General features: G+C 41.6%; 1 protein-coding gene across 2 annotated transcripts in view; it reads left to right on the top strand.

Moving 5' to 3' along the window:
• The window catches only part of LOC127640121 (protein MON2 homolog), a 286,480-nt gene that overhangs the window by 11,901 nt on the left and 252,681 nt on the right, over positions 1-21,898 (top strand). Inside the window, exons 18-34 of one of the 2 annotated variants that reach the window (XR_007970059.1) lie at positions 2,284-2,357; positions 2,588-2,678; positions 2,842-2,943; positions 4,432-4,542; positions 5,416-5,591; positions 5,728-5,890; positions 7,489-7,782; positions 8,009-8,207; positions 8,307-8,941; positions 9,237-9,380; positions 12,247-12,375; positions 12,681-12,871; positions 12,953-13,013; positions 14,741-14,864; positions 15,203-15,410; positions 16,880-16,962; positions 17,276-17,788. Coding sequence is in view for 1 of the 2 variants with exons in the window: in XM_052122525.1 (XP_051978485.1) it covers positions 2,284-2,357; positions 2,588-2,678; positions 2,842-2,943; positions 4,432-4,542; positions 5,416-5,591; positions 5,728-5,890; positions 7,489-7,782; positions 8,009-8,207; positions 8,307-8,941; positions 9,237-9,380; positions 12,247-12,375; positions 12,681-12,871; positions 12,953-13,013; positions 14,741-14,864; positions 15,203-15,410; positions 16,880-16,962; positions 17,276-17,439 (2,949 nt within the window). In the remaining variant the exon portion in view is untranslated. Of the gene's footprint in view, positions 1-2,283; positions 2,358-2,587; positions 2,679-2,841; positions 2,944-4,431; positions 4,543-5,415; positions 5,592-5,727; positions 5,891-7,488; positions 7,783-8,008; positions 8,208-8,306; positions 8,942-9,236; positions 9,381-12,246; positions 12,376-12,680; positions 12,872-12,952; positions 13,014-14,740; positions 14,865-15,202; positions 15,411-16,879; positions 16,963-17,275; positions 18,059-21,898 lie in introns of those variants that run through there. The other variant, XM_052122525.1, reaches the window with a different exon arrangement.

Genomic DNA, 21,898 nt, shown 5'->3' with positions numbered 1-21,898 from the left:
TTGAGTTGTAAACTTAAGACAACGACGATGATGTGCGGCCTTTACGTATATACGCTTATATGTAAAAGATGGCGCCGCGGATGGCAGCCTCAGTGTGGAGTTCTCCAATTCTTTTGTAGTTTTTGTTTGTTTGTCCTGGGACAAACTGCTGAACATTTGGCAGCATTTTAGTCGGAGGCGCAACTGTGTTGCTCAAGCGCGCTATGAGATGCAAGCGAGGGAAGCTTGACCAGCGCGGCTTTCGAACAGCACTGACGAGTATTCATGTTGCGAGTCTCCGCCCTATTCCTAACAAAATGGACGAACTACATCTCCTCACCCGTACAAACAAGCACTTTTCAAAGTCAGCTGCCTTGTGTGAAGCCTTTCTGGACAGCGCGTTACATCCGCCGGGCTTCCAGCTGTTCAGAGCGGATCGCATCGCAGAGTTATCCTGGAAAACGAGAGGCGGTGGAACATGCTTTTACATAAATGAAAGTTGGTGTACAGATGTAACAATGTTAAAGATGTGCTGTCCTAATTTGGAAGCACTCTTTATGAACTGTAAACTTTTCTACTCGCCGCGGACGTTTTCCTTGTTTATTCTGGTGAGGGTTTATATCCCGCCACAAGCGTGTGCAACAGCTGGCTGATCAGATCACACACGTGGAACAACAACATCACCCGAACTCACTTGTTATTATTCTCGCTGATTTTAACAGCGCCAACCTCACCTGTGAACTGCCAATACAGACAGCAATGGATCACTGCTACACAACATTAAAAGCTAAATATCACTCTGTCCCTAGAGCAGATTTGGGACTCTCTGCTCACTGTCTGGTTCATCTTCTTCTGACCTACAAGTAGAAACAAAAATCAGTTAAACCTGTAGTAAGGACTATAAAGGGATGGACCAATGAAGCAGAGCTGGAACTACAAGCCTGCTTTGACTGCACTGATTGCTGTGTTTTTGAAGCTGCAGACACCGATCTGGACGAGCTCACAGATCCTGTGACTTCATATATCAGTTTCTGTGAGGATATGTGCATTCTTACTAGGACTTCTTGAACGTTCAATGATGACAAACCATGGTTTACAGCTAAACTCAGGCAGCTTCGTCAGACCAAAGAGGATGCATACAGAGGTGGAGATAAAACATTGTACAACCAGACCAGAAACACACTGACAGAGATTAGAGTGGCTAAAAAACATTGCATCAGCGTGGAGAGGACGGAAAGACATTACTAACTAGAAGACACCGTCCCCCAACACTGTAGGCAATCAACAACTGGCTGACGACCTGAATGTGTTTTACTGTAGATTTGAAAAGCCCAGTCTCACACCCCACACCCACTCTGATCTTCACACAAACATCTACACCTCCTGCAACACCCTCCTCCCCCCTCTTGCTCCTCAACCTGCACTTAAGATCTGTGAAGAAGATGTGTGCTGGATCTCCTGGAAACAAAAGACAAGGAAAGCACAGGGCCCAGATGGTGTTTCACCCACTTGTCTAAACTCATATTTTGACCCCAATCTTCACACAGATCTTCAACAGATCAAAGTGTATGAATAACTGAAAGCAAATATGGCCAGTTTCCTAATATCAAACATCATTCAATCAGAATTAGCAATTTATTCCCCTTTATTTTGGCGCATGGCACAGTGTTGTTGCTGTTTTACTAATCAGTGGTGATTAGAATGTAGGGCCGTCTAGCCGTTTGAGACGTTTGACTTCCTCCATAGTGCTTTGAGGTAAAAACTCATTCAAATGGGTCACATAAGTTTGTGGTCTGCGCTACAGTATCGGGAGAAGCCAGATTGAGTAGCGTGAGTGATCCCTCTCTGTGCTCTCTTTTCTCTGGAGCACAAATTTCGGGAAGCCTGTTGGACTCACGCGCCCTTGCATCCTCCATAAATAGCACTCGTGACACTCCATGAATAACAGACGCTTGTGTCAGATGTGATGCATATTTAGTGCTTGTAATGTACCGAATGCGAGATTAATGTCATCGAATTGATGACACATGTACACATCAATAAACACCTTATATTGTCAGCACAACATATATCATATAGTCATTTCGCCCAGCCCTACTCTTAAAGGCTGTTGTCTTGGATTACACTAAAATGACCAACAATATGATGTGAACAAAAGGGGTCTGTGATGTCATAGTATGCTGCTTACTACATTTTGAGACACAGCCTTAAAGTCCACCTCGCACTGCCTCACATTTCCCTAAATGAAATCTTGAACATCTCGCTGTAGGTTTTTAGACGTTGTTTATTTCTCCTCTTTGTCAGGTTTTGACGACAGCAGTGATGACCGATCTACCCGTCATTTCAAATATCCTCTCCAAACTCTTTGAGAGCTCACAGTAAGAATCACCCAACCAGTCGAATGGACAAGTGCCTTAATGAAATTACTTTATACACTGCAAATATCCACTCTTACGATAGGCTAATTGTTCCGTGTGTGTGTGTGTGTGTGTGTGTGTGTGTCTGTCTGTGTCTGTCTGTGTCTGTCTGTGTCTGTGTGTGTCTGTGTGTGTCTGTGTGTTTGTGTGTGTGTGTGTGTGTGTGTGTGTGTGTGTGTGTGCTCTTGTAGATACCTGGATGATGTTTCTCTGCATCACCTGATCAACGCTTTGTGCTCTTTATCCATGGAGGCCATGGAAATGGCCTATGGAAACAGCAAGGTGCGTTCACCCTTTATCGAACAGCCTTTAGATATTTATTTATGTAGTATAATGTAAAAGTAATATACTTACGACAATAAGACAATTGCTTGCTTTGCTCCTGGATATTGTGAGATTCCATGTTTCGTCGTCTGTATTATGACTTCTCTTCTCGTACGGTTAGGAGCCATCTCTGTTTGCGGTGGCCAAGCTTTTAGAGACGGGGCTGGTCAATATGGACCGGATCGAGATACTGTGGAGACCGTTGACGGCTCATTTACTTGAGGTGAGACCAGAGACCAAACCCACCACTGGTACACAGATTAACTGGACCAGAGAGAGAACAGTGTTCAGTTCACCCTGAAATAACATATAATACTACTAACATCAATAGAACTAATGCAATGTATGCAAGAGGTTATCTGATCTTTCTTGTTGTTCCTGCTTCAAGTCTCATCTGTCTCTGCTGTAACTTTCATCTGTAGTTGTGTAATAGCTAAAGTAGGATTTATGTCCTCATATTTAGTCTTAATGCGTCTTTTTTCCCCTTCTCTGTGTCTTGGGACATGTCTGTTTTGTAGAAGGTACGTTCTAAACTTTATTAATCTCTTTCTGATGAGCAACTTTGGCCCCTAACTATTTTCATCCACCACCCTTTATGTTACAAGGACTTGTTATTGTCAAGTCCTTGTAACATTTCAAATGTTCCTGTCACTCTTATTCAAGCTGTGATTAATGGTGCGTTCACAAACAATGCGAAGCGAGCATTTCGCACGCACGTATTGCATACAAAGTCAATGCAAAGATGCGAATAGACGCGAATGACGTGACTCGTACAACTTGACATTTTTCAACTCGAGCGAGAAATTCGCTTGCCGCGTTGTCGCGAAAGCCTATCAGCATTGAGATTGTCCGATGTCACTGACGTACTGATGTAGTAGCAGAACAAATCTGGAAAAATGGATGAATAAATTGTTGTAGCGGTGTGTCATACATAACACAACATCATGCATGTACAGAGACCGCACGAAAAATGACGGAAAGTGAGCGAGGAAGTTGGACTACCTGGTAAGTTAATATGCGCATCTACATGATTCCTGCTATTGGTTGAACTTTACTATGAACCAAGTCGTAGAAGCCCCTCCTCCTGTCCTTTTCCGGAAGAGAACAGGGAATACTCACGGGTTCGTGTTAGTTAGTTAATCGTGCAAACGCAAGTTTAAACACACGTTTATAATCCAGCGGTCAAACTTGTGTGAGCAATGTGAGGCGAAGGTTTTATTCGTGTTGTATGTGAACGCACCATAAAGATGACCACATGATTTAGGCATCATGTTAGCAGCTGTTTTGCTGCAAACTTTTAATTTTACATCCATACAAAACACCAATCTGTCATCTACACATTCCTATTCCAATAAGCACAAACACTGTCTCTTCTTTTTGATTTTACAAATCAGTCCAAAACATTTCGCTGTGACATTTGCATTGTTTTGCATCATTTATGGTTACTTAAACGCTTAAATTTGCATATGTATTTTTTAGTTCTGTATTGCATTGCTTTGCCTGTGTGCTTTCTTTTGTATCATATGCATCGCCCTCCATTTGTGCTAATTTCATTTATGGGTAAATCTCACGAAGCCTCTCTTGAACATGTTCAGATCATATTTCACCACAAAATCAAAAGAAAGACATAAGAGTTTATATTATACATAAAGATAATGTCCATTTTTGGGAACATTAAGGCTTTTTTTGCATTGTGACATTATTGTCTTAGGTCTGTCAGCATCCTAATAGTCGTATGAGGGAGTGGGGCGCGGAGGCCATCACAGCTCTGATTAAAGCCGGACTGTCTTACAAACATGAGCTGCCACTGTCCCAGAACCAGGTAATAATTCACACTTTAACACTACAGCTGCATACACACTGCCAGCTGACTTTGTCGCTGCAGGTCGCCATGTGGCTGGCGGTGAAGTCGCTAGTGGGCGTTCCCACTACTGGTTGCCTAGTAACGTTTATAAATGACATTCATGGATGTCATTCCATTGCTCTTGACAGCAAATCGCTTTTCTTGGCGCTAAAAGCAACATTTTGGAGGAAAAAGACTAAATATAAATGGAATCAGTACATAAAATGCTTTATATCACAGATGAATGAGAAACAAGGCGTGCTGTTTGCCATAGCGGCTGTTTATCTGCGGCGAAAACGCAAACGCCGGTCTGTCTGGGTCCACAAAACCATTCAATCTCGGAGTACCACCGGCTGGTGCAAGAGCTGCGGCTGGATATACCATATCCATATCATAGAGCACTGGAACATTGCTAACAGCAAGAATTAGCCTTCACGTGAGCTCTCCCGTCTTCTCTCATATTGGCTGTTGCTTCCGTTAGTCGCTCTTCATTTGAATACAGTTGAACTTGTCTCAACATTGTCGCGTCACTGGACACGCCCATCTAGTCGCCAACGGTCGCGACAGCTCGTGTCGCCGGAAGTCGCTGTGCTCTCATTGAAAATGAATGGGATGGAGTCTCTGTCGCACGCGATGTCGCTGGCAGTGTGTACGCAGCTTACCTGATCTGAAAGTAGTGTGATTTAAAAATGTATTTAAATTTTAATCCCCCTTTTCTCCCAATTTGGAATGCCATATTCCAAGATGTGTATAGATGTGTACTCTCCTTAAAAGTTTAATTGACGCAGAATTAAAGTTGAAACAAATCTTGCTTAGTGATTTTACGGTACTGTAATCATCTTTCCTCTTCAGAGACTGCAGTTGCTGCTTTTGAATCCTCTGAAGGAGCTCTCAAACGTGCTTCACACAGACATACGACAGAAGCAACTGGAGTGTGTCCTTCAAATTCTACAGAACCAGGGAGATGGTCTCGGCCCGGGCTGGCCTCTGGTGCTGGGCGTCATTGGAGCCATACGCAATGACCAGGGGTGAGACACACAGACTCGCTAAAATGGTTCTTGAAAGAAACATTGAAAGTACTGCCTTCTGTGAATTCTTAACCCACATATGGATGTTGGCCTTGAAGTGTCTTATGTGCCATAAACTCGTCTTTTTGTTCTTTAGTGAATCACTCATCCGAACAGCTTTCCAGTGCCTGCAGTTGGTGGTGACTGACTTCCTACCCACAATGCCTTGCATGTGCCTCCAGATTGTGGTGGATGTAGCCAGCAGCTTTGGTCTTCAAAACCAAGAGTTGAACATCAGCCTGACATCCATAGGCCTGCTGGTGAGATGTTTGTGTATTGATATTTATAATGGCATGGAATTATGTTGAAGGTTTTATTAATTTCATATATATATCATTCATAATAGATTCTGACGTGATATTCTTCTCACCACAATTGTACAGAGTGGTTATCTGAGTTACTGTAGACTTTGTCAGTTCAAACCAGTCTGTCCATTCTCTGTTGACCTCTCATCAACAAGAACTGCCACTCACTGGATGTTTTTTGTTTTTGGCACCATTCAGTGTAAATTCTAGCGACTGTTGTGTGTGAAAATCCCAGAAATACTCAAACCAGCCCGTCTGGCACCAACAATCATCCATGCGATCATCTAATCAGCCAATCGTGTGGCAGCAGAGCAGTGCATAAAATCATGCAGATATGGGTCAGGAGTTTTAGTTAATGTTCACATCAACCATCAGAATGGAGAGGTTTTTTTATCTCAGTGATTTTGACCGTGGTATGATTTTTGATCCAGTAAGTGGCAGTTTTGTTGACGGAAATGTCTTGTTGATGAGAGAGGTCAACAGAGAATGGCCAGACTGGTTTGAACTGACAAAGTCTACAGTAACTCAGATAACCACTCTGTACAATTGTGGTGAGAAGAATATCATCTCAGAATGCTGTTCTGAAATGCGGGTTGGCACTGTTTTGGTAGTACGAGGGGAACCTACACAATATTAGGCAGGTGGCTTTAATGTAATGGCTGATATATTGCGTTGTATATACATATATATATATATATATATATATATATATATATATATATATATATATGTATATCTTTGCCTATATATATATATACATATATATATATATATAAGTAAAATTATGTTGTGGATTGATGAATGGATGATATGTGAATGGGAGGGTGAATAGATGAATGATGGATGGATGATATGTGGATGGATGGATGATTGATGGATGGATGGATGGATGGATGGATGGATGGATGGAGCAGATTGGTGAATGGGAGGGTGAATAGATGAATGATGGACAGATGAGTGATGGATGGATGGATGGATGGATGGACGGACGGACAGATGAGTGGTGGATGGATGGATGATTGGTGAATTGAAATTTGGATGGATGATTGATGGACAGATGGGTCATTGGTTAAGTGAAGGGTAGATGGATGGGTGGGTCAATGGATAGATAATTGGGCTGTTGAATGGTGGATGGATGACCGGTGGATTAGTGTGTGGGTGGATGGATGAATGAATGATTGGATGGAAGGACGTTTAATGGATGGATGGATGATTGGTGGACCAATGGATGGAAGGACGAATGATAAATGATTTCTGGATGGATGGAGGAATGGATGAAAGAATGATTGGTGGAGGATTGATGGATGGATGACCGGTGGATTAGTGGGTGGATGTATGAATGAATGCCAGATGATTGGATGGACGGAAGGACGATGGATGGATGATTATTGGATGAATTAATGGTTAATTGATGGATGGATGTACAGTTGATATTTCGATGGATGGATAGAAGAATTATAATTATGGATGGATAATTGGGTAGATGGAAGTATGGATGAATGATTAAAGTATGGGTGGATAGTTTGATTAAGTCTCCCCCTTCCCGTCTGCAGTGGAACATCTCGGACTACTTCTTCCAAAGAGGAGAAACAATTACAGAGGAGCTGGAGAGAGAAGAAGCTGTTCTCTTGAAACAGGCTCAAGAAAAAGGTGAACCTCTGAACCGACCGTTCCACCCTGCTCCACCCTTTGACTGCCTGTGGTTGTGCCTGTACGCCAAGCTGGGCGAGCTTTGCGTCGACCCGCGCCCGGCTGTGAGGAAAAGTGCCGGCCAGACGATGTTCTCCACCATTGCTGCTCATGGAACGCTGCTACAACCACCAACCTGGAACATTGTGGTTTGGAAGGTAGTGAATCAGACTGAATCATGTTCTTCAAAATGCCTATGGCACTAAAACAGATGTCTATACTGGAAGCTAGTTATAAAGATGTTTAAAAGATCAGCAAGATTCTCTTTGAACTTACCAGAGCTGGTATAGTGCCCCTTGTAACAAGGCAGAACACATTCGATCTGAATGACCCCTTATGCTTTTTTGTGCTAAAATGTTGTGCAACACTAAATCCTTTCTGCAGGTTCTTTTTCTTCTGCTGGACTGTGTAAGGAAGTCCTCCACCACAGCTGACAAGGAGAAGATCGAATCAGGGGGCGGCAACATCCTCATCCACCACTCACGCGACACAGCAGAGAAGCAATGGGCGGAAACGTGGGTTCTGACACTCGCTGGTGTAGCTCGAATCTTCAACACTAGGAGATACTTGCTCCAGAATCTGGGTACGTGTTGACAGATCTTAGAGTCTTGACTTCTCACAGATCTCAGAACTTGGATCTAGAAGTAAGATTGTTCCATTCCCCCCAATGTGTCCCTGACAGGTGACTTCTACAAAGCCTGGGAAGTTCTGTTGGATCACATCCAGTCTGCAGCCCTCAGCAAGAACAACGAAGTTTCCCTTGCGGCCCTGAAGAGCTTCCAGGAGATCCTACAGCTAGTCACTCCCGTTAAAGATTTGGATAAACCAGACGCCATTGGTGCTGTGGACATTCCCCCTGTCCTTATGGAATCTCTCCAAATCTCTGGGCCCGGAAGACCCCTAGTGCGATCTGATTCCCTCGCAGAGCGACTTGCCCAGCGCTACGTTGCCCAACTTCAGCTTCCACCCCCTGGAGAGGAGCAGGATGACTGCACCCTCTGGTGGTCAGCCTGGAACACGTGGTACTGGATAGGCACAGAGTGCACGCGGCCCCCTAGTGGTGGAAACAATAAGCTAGCATTCGTACCCAGTCAGCCTTTCCTGACTGCGTTAATACAGATTTTTCCGGCGTTGTACCAGCACATCGCAGGAGGTTTTAGCATGGATGATCTAAAGAAGCTGAGGGTGATTCTGCATGGGGCTGTGTCAGTCCCCATCAGCTCTGACGCTTCACCATTCATCTTGCCCTCATACACTGAGGCAGTGCTCACTAGTCTACAGGAAGCTGTGCTGACTGCCCTCGACGTCTTACAGAAGGTATGTATGTCTTGCGAACAGCCTTTTAAAGTATACTGTTTTGACCAGAAGTGAATACGGGAGTATTCGACGCATGCGCACAACGACAGCTTTGTGATACTGTTTTATTATCATGCCAGTCAATGGCATGCACTAAGCCGACGGTATGCTCAGACGAAGACTGCATGTCGAGAAAATCTGGGCCATAAGCGGACAGTTCGCACAGACTGTGCTGATTGCAAAATTTGTGTCACGCATTTGACAACCCAAGTGTACTTTGGCCTTAATTGACACTTTGTCTGCATTTTTATTTCAGGTGATTTGTGTGGGTTCTGAGAATCTTCAGGTGATGTATCCTGCCATCTTTGAACAGCTTCTGCTCTTTGTGGAATTTTCCTGTAAACCTCCTCAGTACGGGAAAATGGAGACCAAACATGTGACCAATGCCAAATACAACCAGGTGAGTTTCTTCTGTTTCCCACCTCACTTCCATATCACAAAATGAAATGGAGCTCTTGGATTTTGTTTGGTTTCCTGCTGTTTGTCTCGATCATTGTTGTTTTCTGATCCTAAAATCACACAACATTCAGTTGTGTGTCAGTCTCCAGGTCTGGTTGTTCAGGGAGTTTGGAGAGTTTTGGTCCTTTGCTGACCACGATTGTTTCAGTTTTGCTGGATTTACTGCAGTATCTTTTGTCCTTTTTTCTCGTCTCAGCGTTTTTGAATTTGTGGTTCTTGGATTACAATATTTCAGTTCCTTTTCTTGAATATTTTTATTTTCAGTGGCTTTTTCCTTCTTTCTCTGATGTTTTGAAAGTTGTTTAACACTTTTAGGCATGTTTGATTACTTAAGACTAAATAGTTTCCTTTTTCATCCATGTATTTGTCTATTTACGCTGGCAAACATTTTAATGATTTTAATTACAGTTTAAAACTATGGGTGGATGATATATTCTGGAGGCAATATATTTACTTCTGCCACAGATATTAATAAAGCCTTTAAATCATATTTGAATCATATTTCGATCTTTATAGCTCCACGTCCACATCTTCTGATAAGGATATTAGCAACTTCGTAGAGCCATTAGATCTTTCTAAATTGACGAGTGATCAAAAGTCTTTCTTGGCTCAGATATTACTTTGGAGGAGCTTGTTGAGGTAATTAAAGTCTTGCCAACAGGTAAGGCACTGGGGCAAAATGGTTTTGCCGAATAATTTTGTAGATCATGTCACAGAACTGGCTCCAGTTTACACAGAGTCATTAAAGGAAGGTGAACTACTATCAGTCTCATTCTTAAAAATATAAAGACCCAAATGATTGTAAAATTATCGTCCAATTTCCCTGATACCGTTAGATGTTAAAATATTGGCTAAAATTCTGGCTAATCGATTAAGCAGAATAATTACATCAATTAAACATATAGATCAAGTTGGGTTTATACTGTACATGGTCATAGTTCTTCTGATAATATTAGATGTTTTATAAATATGATATTATGGTCAGTAGTGATCGACCCCTTGCTCTGACAGCATATTGCCCTGCCACGATTTTCCAACCTGGCGCCTTTCAATGGCCCAAGCAAGACATTAGTTATTTAGGCATTTTATTTCCAGCAAATTTGAGAGATTTAGTTCGAGTTAATTTTGACCCATTAATGAAAAGTTTCTCGTGTGATGTGGATAGGTGGGCTTCACTACATCTGTCTATGGCAATGAAGGTCGATGTTATAAAAATGAATTGTATTCCCAAATTCAGATATCTACCACAGCTTCTCCCTCTAGAAGTTCCTCTTTCTGATTTAAAACAATTTGATAGAATATCCAAGTCTTTATATGGAATGGTAAACAACCTTGTTGCATTTCAGTAAGTTTCATAGTCCATTTGATAAAGGAGGTTTAGTTCTCCCCAAAATGTTGGTTTATTACTATGCTTTTAATCTCAGACACTTGGCCCATTAACCCTCTTCCACCTGAGAGAGCCCCTCCCAGGTACAACATTCAACAAGCGGTCCTTGCCCCAATCGTACCATTGCAAAGTCTTTCTATCAATTCCCTAGAGAAGTGAAAATGCATCCCATTGTTTCACACTTACATGCAGTATGAGCAAAGGATTCCCATAAGTAAAATTCTGATACTTACCTAAATGCTTCCTCAAGTATATGGCTGAGCCCCAAATAATTTATTAACAAGTCTTTGGTTCTGTGCTAGAGATCAGAATTTTATATGTGAGGCTTTAGACACTCAGATTTCTTTCTGCCCTAGACTATGAATATTGGGTGATGGAGCGGTCATTAAAGTAGGTGACAAATATCCAAAAAGATGGGTACAACTAGTGTAATGATTGGCAGACAGATAATTCTTAGAGGATGGACGTCAAATGGCGCTCCCTCATTCCAAGAATGGTTCACTGAATTGGGTAGGGTGGCAGCATTTGAAAAGATGTCATATAAGCAGTTTGGTGATTAGATGCGTATGTTTAGAAATGGGGCAAATACTTTCTGATTCAGCATGGCCGGCGCTGAATCAGCTGATCAGTGGGAGAGCGAGCTAAAGGGGTGGCCGGAGACACCGGTTCGAGAGAGACGCATGCGGCCACGCTGCATGTTTGTTTATGTTGGTTTTAAGTTTACCATTAAAGGTGCCGAAACTCAGGAGGGAGGAAGGATGCACTGTTGTGGAGTCCTCGCCACTGCCATCCACCAGGGGAGCAATTGCGGCCGTCTGCCTGGGGACGGAGGGATCGCTGCCGGCCGCAGAGAGCAGGAGGAACTGCGTCGGTCTGCGAGAAGGGGAGGAGCGGTTCCATCCGCCAAGTGCCGGAGGACTCGCTGGTGTCCGCCAGAGGGAGGGTGGGGTGGGGGTGGTCAGACCGGTGGCACCCCGGCCTGAATCGTGCGAGGGAGGAGTGTGATGAAGAGGAGGGTGTGGCTGAGTAGTGATGGAGCAAGAATGGTGCTGAATCAGCTGATCCGCGTCCGCGTATCTAAAAAATCTAGGTTGATCCTCTAAAGTCCTTGCGTGCGGTGCTAAAGACGAAATAGCGTCACGCGCCCTGTGCCCGAATGACGTATCGGCATGTGGAAAACAAAAGTATACTTTGACATCAAGTCAGGCTGTATATCAACAAAGCTTCCGCTATTTACACTAAATTTATACCTGTCGTGTTCCCTAATAATATCACTAAAATGTGGTTATAGGGGTGCTGTGACCAAACAAATGATATGGCCAAGCGTCAGAATATGTTTTAACTTTTCATTGACATCTTATGGAAGTATAATCGGTGTTGAACTGGTTAAAAGTTTTCTGGTTTTCTCTCTTTCTTTCAGGCGGAGTGGGTTGCCTTAAACTATGTGCCGTTTGCGGAGCGATCTTTGGAGGTGGTTGTGGATTTGTATTATAAAACGGCGTGTCATAAAGCCATTATTAACGAGAAAGTCCTTCAGAACATCATCAAGGTATTCAGCTATGTTGATAACATTTATAAAGCTGACTAACCTCAACAATTATAAAAGGGCAGCTTTAAATAATCACAAATTGAATCAAGATTTTTGGTTAAAATTTACATGAATGTTAAAGGGAAAATGGATGTTTTTGTCATGCCACCGTTTGTGTTTTGCACCATTTTAATCACTGTGTTTCGCATTTTTGAGCATCATGGTCATCCAATGAATTTCTTGTTGTTTGCTAACCAACAGGCTTATCAATGCACATTAAACACATTATTTGTTCAAAGAAATGAATCCTATCCTTGTCTCTTTAGACTCTGAGGATTCCTCTGGGTTTGAAATACGCCTGTCCTGCTGAGAGCACCTGCAAACTCGCCGTCTCCTCGCTACTCAAAGTGCTTTCCATTGGACTCCCTGTTGCCCGGCAACAAGCATCCTCAGGCAAATTTGACACCATGTGGCCAGAGCTGGCGAACGCCTTTGAGGACTTCCTGTTTACTAAAAGGTGCCCAACATTTACAGATCTCAATATGACGTCATGGTATATAAAAATATCCTAAATTTCTCTTGCTCTCGTGCTTCTCAGTGCACCTCCTGATAATCTGTCCATTCAAGAGTTCCAGAAGAATGAAGCTGTAGATGTTGAGGTAATTTCATGTTCATCTAGATACTCCGATATAACTGCATTGTGAAACAAACTCCTATAGAACAGAATTGGTAATCCAGAATTATTGCTAATAAATGCTGTTTAAACTAGATTTTAAAATGGCTATAAATCGATACATCAGACGGGCCAATTAATCCGACCATTTTGAGATTATCGAACGATAACTATGTCTAATTGTCCAACCAATCTACCGACAGCTTTGTCAATGGATAATGCACATATTCTGTACGTTTTCACATATTTTAAGGTGGTTTTTAGTAAAATTGTGCTTAATATATGTTTATTTAAATACAGAAATGTTGTGCATTCAGTCGTATGTTGGGTTTTATGCATACAGTTGTTTATAAAAATAATATATTTTGTTTATAGCACCTTTGGGGGAAAATTTTAAGAAGAAAGAAACATCCTAAAAGCTGTTTTTACGAAACTAAAAAATACAGTTAGTCAATACTGAATTGGTTTAGGTTTATTTCACCCTTTGTTTGGATGATAATACTTTAAACGTGCAATAATTTGTATTTATATAATGTATTTTCATAGTTTCATATTAAAAGCCTGGGTCCGGGACAATGCTAAAACAGTAAAATCAATATATAAAAGACATTTGCCAAAAATTTATTAACATAATGCTTTAAAAATATATATATATATGTACATCAGCCACAACATTAAAACCACCTCCCTAATATTGTGTAGGTCCCCCTTGTGCTGCCAAAACAGCGCCAACACGCACCTCAGAATAGCATTCAATTGTACAGAGTGGTTATCTGAGTTACCCTAGACTTTGTCAGGCCATTCTCTGTTGATCTCTCTCATCAACAAGACATTCCCGTCGCAGAACTGCCACTTTTTGTTTTTGGCACCGTTCTGAGTAAATTCTAGAGACTGTTTGTGCGTGAAAATCCCAGAAACACTCAAACCAGCCCATCTGGCACCAACAATCATGCCACGGTCCAAATCACTGAGATCACATTTATTCCCCATTCTGATGGTTGATGTGAACATTAACTGAAGCTCCTGACCTGTATCTGCATGATTTTATGCACTGCTGCCACACGATTGACTGATTAGATGATCACATGGATGATTGTTGGTGACAGATGTTTGGAGGATAAAGGGTGAGACTTGGAAGCCAAAGAACAGCATCCCAACCATGAAGCATGGGGGTGGCAGCAGCATGTTGTGGGGGTGCTTGGCTGCAGGAGGGACTGGTGCACTTCCCCAAGTAGATGAGATTTTGCTTCAATATATCCACTTAATTTTCCTTTCTCATGATGTCAAGACATCAGACATGAAGTTAAAGCTTGATCGCAAGTGGGTCTTCCAAATGGACAATGACCCCCAAGCACACCTCCAAAGCTGTGGCAAAATGGCTTAAAGATAACAAAGTCAAGGTGCTGGAGTGGCATCACAAAGCCCCGACCTCAATCCGACCATTTACACCAGTTCTGTCTGGAGGAATGAGCCAAAATTCCAGCAACTTATTGTGAGAAGCTTGTGGAAGGATCCCCAAAACATTTGACCCAAGTTAAACAATTTAAAGGCAATGCTATCAAATACTAGCAAAGTGAAGTAAACTTCTGACCCACTGGGAATGTGATGAAAGTAATAAAAGCTGAAATAAATGATTCTCTCTACTATTATTCTGACATTTCACATTCATAAAATAAAGTAGTGAGATAATCAATTTCTTCTTTTGTCCTGTAGGTGGTGCAGTTGATCAGCACTGAGATTTTACCTTTTGCCAACATCATTCCCAAAGATTTTATGAGTCGTATCATGAGCATGCTCAATAAAGGATCAATACACTCCCAGTCATCATCATTCACAGGTACAGAGTGAAGAAATATGAGAGTATGACATCTGTCCTTACCATTTGAATGATCAATGTGTTTATGTACAGCTACAAGCAATTTAACAGTATTTCTGGAAGTGGTATAGCATTATACTGTTGCTTGACATGTCTTATCACTTGTCTCTAGTCTGGCGCTAGTTAAATATATGTTTAAAGACAACATGAACCGTTCACAACTCACTGTATTTCCCCAGAAAGATACAAATAATATTTTATCAATGCTTTTTCTAATCATGTTGAAACACCGACGTAATGTGAACAAGAATTTGTGAAAACCGAGATTGCATGAACTGTCTCCTCTCATCCCCATCCAGAGGCTGAGATGGACATCCGTATGCGAGAGGAGTTCTCCAAGGTGTGTTTCGAAACGCTCCTGCAGTTCTCGTTCAGTAATAAGGTGTCGACGCCGCAGGAGGGCTACATCTCGCGAATGGCGCTATCAGTGCTGTTACAGAGAGCGCAGGACGTGCTGCGGCGATACGTGGAGGACGAGAGACTCGGTGGATGCTGCCCGCTGCCCAGGTGAATGCGCACACCGTTCAGAGCGGGCACTGCTCATCAAATGTACCAAAACACTCTTAAATGAGTCAGTTGTGACAAATCTTTCTCGTTACCGTTACGTGTAATTGCCATTATTGTCAATGATGATTCGCGTTAGACTCGCATTACTGGAATCCACCATTTTACATTGAAAAATATGTTTGAAAATGTTTTTGAAATTACGTTTTCAGTATGGAAGTATTTTAATAACTTTTACTCACCACTTGACATTAAAAGGGTCATTACACACCAAAGCTGTCTGAAACGCTGTTTTAAGGTATCTGGCCCTTTAAGACTTCAATGTAAACGCCCACTGTTCTGATTGGCTAACACCCTCAAATGTAGCTATATTTAAAATGCAATCAGAAGAAAATGAACTAGCTTCACATTATAATATTTAAAACTACATTTCAGGGTTAACACATAACGTACACCCAACACATTTCATCTGAATGTATCAAAATGTTCAGTCAAGCACGGTAACAATAAAACAGTTATGACATTTAAAACATTTGTGAATGAAACCGTGAGTTGTGTTTAACTGCCGCATCTTTCAATAGCAGAACCTTTGCAAAGCTTGATTCATATCCCGTTCTGATATCAGCTGAAAACATACAATCCATGTAAAAATGTTCTGAATACACAAACATAATACAATACACGCTGATGTTGAGTGCTTCAACCAACTTCAACAGGCCAAAGCAGTGACGTTGGTCTTCACCGGAGTGACATCTCACATCTTCCGCGTTTGTTGTCATAGTCATTGGCAGCAGCAGAATGAGACGTGCTTTTAAAAGTCACGCTTGTACTGCTCTTAAATGTGGCTCACTTCACCAGAAATGCATCAATATGATCAAAGATGTCCGTATAGTGCATGTGCACAAAATATAAACAATTAAAAATAGCACAGATGGGTGTCCTGTGTAAGGCTGCTTAAAAGTGCAGATAAATCTCTCATGACTGGCCCTCTCTCCTCCACACCTGTGTGAGTGTGACTGTCTGAGCACAAGTGGGCTGGGCCAAGGGTGCAATGAGGAACAATAGGCATTGACGTCTTGCTGAAGAGGCAGCTGGTTTAAATAAATGCTGTTTTTCTATTAAGGAGGATGTTTTCAGTTCTGAAACTTACAGTATGTTGTTATTGACCTCCTATATGTCAAACGATCAAGGAAAATTTTATTCCTCATATCATGACCCCTTTAAGTCATTAAATCATTATTATCAGTAGTAGACTTTTTTTTAATCGCAAACACACCGATAACATTTTTACAAACTTGACACGTTTTAAACTAGATTTCTCATTTTTGGCACATCAGAAAAGACCACTTTATCATATAAATCAGATTATTTTTTCACATTACAGTAATACAGTAACAATGTTTTCTAATGAATGTGAGTATACATGCTAGAATCAAAAATATAGTTTTCATTTTTTTTTTTTTATCTTCAAGGCAACAAGTGACTGAGATCATCTTTGTGTTAAAGGCCATCAGCACACTCCTGGATTCCCTTAAAAAGACTCAACCAGAGAACGGTGAGACGTGTTTGTCCCTGAACTGTGATTAAATGAAACTGTGAAAACAACTATTAAGTTTTGCATTTAAATAAAAGGAACATGAAACGTGTTAGCGACTGAATATAAATGTCTTAAAGTTGCAGTGTCTTCAGATCTAGCGAGATGACCACCTGGACTGTATTTTTGCACATTCAAACAGCAGAATAAAAAACATGTGCCTATCATGCCCCAAAAAATGCTCTCTAGTTAGGAAGCACACTAGGTTTAGAGATGCAGCCAATGGTTTGTCGTTTTTGCTCATTTTTGCTCTAATTCTCTCTCTGGTCGATAGTGGACGGTAACGTTTGGGCTCAGGTGATCGCACTGTACCCGACGCTGGTGGAATGCATCACCTGCTCGTCTCCTAAAGTAAGCTCTGCCCTCAAAGACGCCCTGGGACCCTTCAAAGACTTCATGCAGCCGCCTGTCTCCAAAGTGCAGAATGGCGAATCGTGACCGAACGCTATTATTCCACCGCAATCATGAATGTGACTGTTTCATACGCACACGCGCGCAAGGACTCCGATTCACCCCCATCGCCATGGCAACCGTTGGCTGACGGCTCCAGATCCCATCGTTCTAGAGCTGACAGGAGACTCCTATTGGCCGTCTTTAACGATGCATTAACTGCTACATTAAATTTGCAGTGTTTGTTGTTTTTATGGTTCCCTGAAGTTCATGTACAGTGTTTGGTGAGTGTTAACGACGTAATTAAGAATTATGCAACTGGATTGAAAATGAGTTCAAATCCAAAAGTGATTTAGAAAGCATGAACAGGGGGAAAGAAATCTGAGTAAATACACGTGTGTGTGTGTGAGTGTGTGTGTCATTTTTTCAACAACAATGAATTTTATGCAAGATCTTACTGTAACATTTCATGTCATCTTTAGTTGCATTTTACAATAATAAATGGTACAGTTCTATAAACATCAAATGTATTGCTCCTCTGGTTATTAATTAAATATCTTCCTATCAGTGACTACATACAAATAGATCCAATACACCTTCAAATAAGAAAATGTATCAAATTTGAAGCACTGAATGCAGACTAATGGGGCTAAAAAGTACTTAAATATTGATATGTTTATCACCCACACCTGTCAATCACTTCAGAAGACATGGGTTTAACCACTGGAGCCATATGAATGACTTTTATGCTGCCATATTATGCTTTTTAAAGCTTCAAAGTTTAGGCACCCTTTCACTTGCATTATATAGACCTACAGAGCTGAGATATTCTTCTATAAATCTTAATTTGTGCTCAGCAGAAGAAATAAAGGCACGTATCTGGGACTAAATGATGAGAGAATTTTCATTTGTGGTGTACTGTCGCTTTAAATTCTCTACGCTACGCGTGTAATCAGAGTCGACACCTCGTGCGTTCTTCTTAGTTTAAAGAAACTAGATTAAATCTGCTATACGCCAACTTGATTTTTTATTTAAGTTTACGAGTGTCTCAATGTCCTGGTTGTAGGTTGCTACAGCGCATACGACAATCAGAAATCGCCTCATTCAAACTCACAGGCTCAGAAGCGCGTCATCTGGGGGCGTGGCCTCTAAGTGGGTGTGCGCGACGTGGGCGGTGTCCTTGTGACACCCCATTGGCTGTGCTCCCAGCCTATAGCGACGCAGCTAAAGGGAGTGTAGCGCGCTCACGAGAGTACTACATGCATTCACCTCCTACTCTCTGCGCGCTTCAGTTGACCACGAGGATTCCTGGAGTTCTTGTCGTTCGGATTCGATTTCGGACGCTTTTTCGGCTTCTCAAAGCCGTTTTGCCGTGTACTGGCTGAGGTAGTAGTTTGTGCTGTTGGTTGGGATGCGACATTGCCCGTTATGGAGATGACTGCGCAAGCTACTCCCTTGCCAGTGCTGGTTACCCTCTTCTCATTCGCTTTGGAATCCAAATCTTCTGGAAAATATGATGCTTTATGGTTTATATATTCATATGTGTGTGTGATAAAGTCATTATTTTGATAGTTGTAGAGCTGTGCAAATGTGTACTCCATGGTAAGTCTGATTTCAATGAAATAAACCTATGTTGCTTAAAGACAAATGGCTGTTTTACTTTTTATTTTACTGCAATGCACATTTGAGTAGTAAGTGTATGGAGTCTGGTCACGTGCCCTAGTTTCCCTCTAAAAACTCTGTTTTTCTGTCGAGCACTGCAGAAATGCTTATATTTCCCTCGGGAACCTGACGGGTGGGGTTATTAATTTTAATAGAGACCTGATTTTGCTCTTGGGGTGTGTAGTGCATGTATGGCACACTACTGTTGCTATGAAGAGAGGCGTGACGTGGCTTTTTCTGCCCCGCTAAGGTAGAACCATCGTTCGTGACGTCACGAGGTACTAACGCCATTTACCAAGGAATGGATTTGACGTGTTCCAGCCTGTTAGTGTCCGTTATTATGATTACGTTCATAATTTAACGCCACCCAGTGCAAATGAATGATACAAATAGATCACTTAAGCCTTTTAACGGTACTGTATTGAACTTCTAAAGGCTTCAATGATCTATTCAAATAATGCTAGCGTATGGTTCACATTTATTTTTTTACGTTATCCTAACGTTCTAGGAACGTTATTTTCAGGTTAAATGATTTGTAACCATACGCTAACGTTCTCAGAACGATTTTGGGATTCAAATATTTAGGAAAAGTGCATGTAAAATGTTCGTTTGAATGACGTAGGTCTGTTTAGCCCTGACGTCAGTGTGTAGCTGTCGGTGAACCCAGAAGGCTAATTCGCCGTTAAGAGTTTCCTGTGGGGTTTTTATCATTTTTATTTTTTAGATTTATGAGTAAAATAAGGTTTGTGGTAAACATAAAACCTTTGCTTTAGAAAATAACATAGTAGGGTTAAATAATTTTAATTAAAAAAAAACACGTGGACAACAGCACGTGAACTAGCATGATGGATGTGGTAAGTGACATGAGGTAATTTGTGGACGTGATAAAAAATGGCATTGCAACATTTGGAAAATAGGCATTTATGACATAAAAACCCCAACATCTGTCATAATAAATAGGCCCTACTTTGGATAATTTTATTGTAACCTTTGGCTGGGATTACTTATAATACTTGAATGTTTCACACTATAACAAATTACACCGTCATACCACAAGATTGAATTGTGAAGCCACAGTGTTTAAAAATACAATGCATGTTGCTAACGAGTTGCTTGATAAGACTACAAATACCACAAGCATGTGAGTGTAACTGCTTTAGGAAATGGAAACCCACTGTAGTCCTTATTTAGAAACATGCATTTTTTAAAACACACAACGACTTCACAAGTCACGTTTGAGGTATTACTATGTGCTATGTTGAAGTGTTAAACATCCAAGTATCTTAAAGTCATGTACAGACCCTATTTGACTCATTAATCCAAAACTAAATCCAAGTGCTCAGAAATGCAAAATTCGTGGTGCATTGAAGTCATGTTGGAATGATTGTGATTACGAGCTGAGTGCACATGAACGCCACCACAAACTCGTAATTGCGAGCGGGAAACTCAGGATTATAATCTGGTTATCTGGTGTTTATGTTGTAGCTGGCCAAAGTTTGAGATTTCAAAGATGAAATGCACGATTAATACAGATAATGTGCTGACCTCATTCTTTCTTCTCATCTTTGAATATCCCAGCACTATATTTAATCTCGTCTGATCCTGATGGAGCACGCCGTCTGAAAGTCTTTTATGTAAATCTGTGAGTATTTTTGGGTGCATGGTCCAGAGATGCCGTTCTGTAACTGTCGTTATTCGTTTGATGTTCATAAATCAAAGCATGCTCTAATTTCAGATGCAAAAGTCAGACGATTCAGTTGCTCAGATATCAGAACGTTGTTGTCTGGGCTGGTGATATCATCACAGCTGTTTGGATGGCCTTGACCTTAACCATCCATTTATATATGGAAATATTTGAACATCAACTCACCAAGATCATGCGACTTGAGGCCGCAATCACTGTTCCCAAGGCTGTCGTTTCTTTCTTAGACCTTTGTTTATGTTCAGACAACATGGCTGGATGCTCACGAAACAATATATGCAACTATCTGTCGGGAAACGTGTTTTATCGTGACTATGCACCATATTTAATGAGCTTTTATTAGGTAAAACCATGAGGCATTTCAACGAACATAAATGGAGCTCAGTAGTAGTTTATGGATCTTTGTTTGTGCACTTCCTTTAGTAAGCATGTGATGCCCTTGCAGTGCTGTCCACCCGCTCAAATGATGCGCTAAAATGTGTAAGAGCCCACACACACACACACACACACACACACACACTGCTGAATCTATGGCCAAATTAGTCTTGTTTTGGCCGCACTCAGGTTGTGCTGACCAGATGGCCGCTCTCTCAGGGAGGAAGTGTGTGTATATTGGGTATGTGTGTGAAAACGAAAGCCTCCCCAAATGATCGCAGCGTGTTTGTGCTGTCGAAGAGGAAGGTGCCACTGTGAACATGATTTATGTAAGTCAGACCTCAACGAACTTCCACGCAGGAGCTCAGGAGAACAGATTGCAGGTAGGTGTTAATTCGCAACGGAGCGTTAAAGAAAGACTTGTCGCTGCGCTTGTGACTTTTTCATCTGACGAATGAGGTCATTTGTTGTTCTTCGACAATGTTGCATCCTAGAACGATTCGAAAAATGTCGAAATATTTTCCCGGGTAAAATACAGCCATCTCAATGGGAATCCACCCGATTGCGAATTTCATGCGATTCTCCTCACGGGTTTCACGTCGAGTTCAAGTTTGGTGAACGTTTGAGCAATGGGAAGCTGCTTGGTTTGGCGGTGACCTCTGTGTGGGCGGTGCTTCATACAGAGCTACACTGAATATTCAACATTTTGGCTGGTTCATGCGTGCTAAACATCTTCCGCAGAATTTTGCCGTGCTAATGTAAATGTGA

The sequence above is a fragment of the Xyrauchen texanus genome, chromosome 49 (genome assembly GCF_025860055.1).
Source record: "Xyrauchen texanus isolate HMW12.3.18 chromosome 49, RBS_HiC_50CHRs, whole genome shotgun sequence".
Taxonomy (NCBI): Eukaryota; Metazoa; Chordata; class Actinopteri; order Cypriniformes; family Catostomidae; genus Xyrauchen; species Xyrauchen texanus.
The sequence above is the reverse complement of the archived record's forward strand: the minus strand, read 5'-3'. Positions and strand labels throughout refer to the sequence as shown.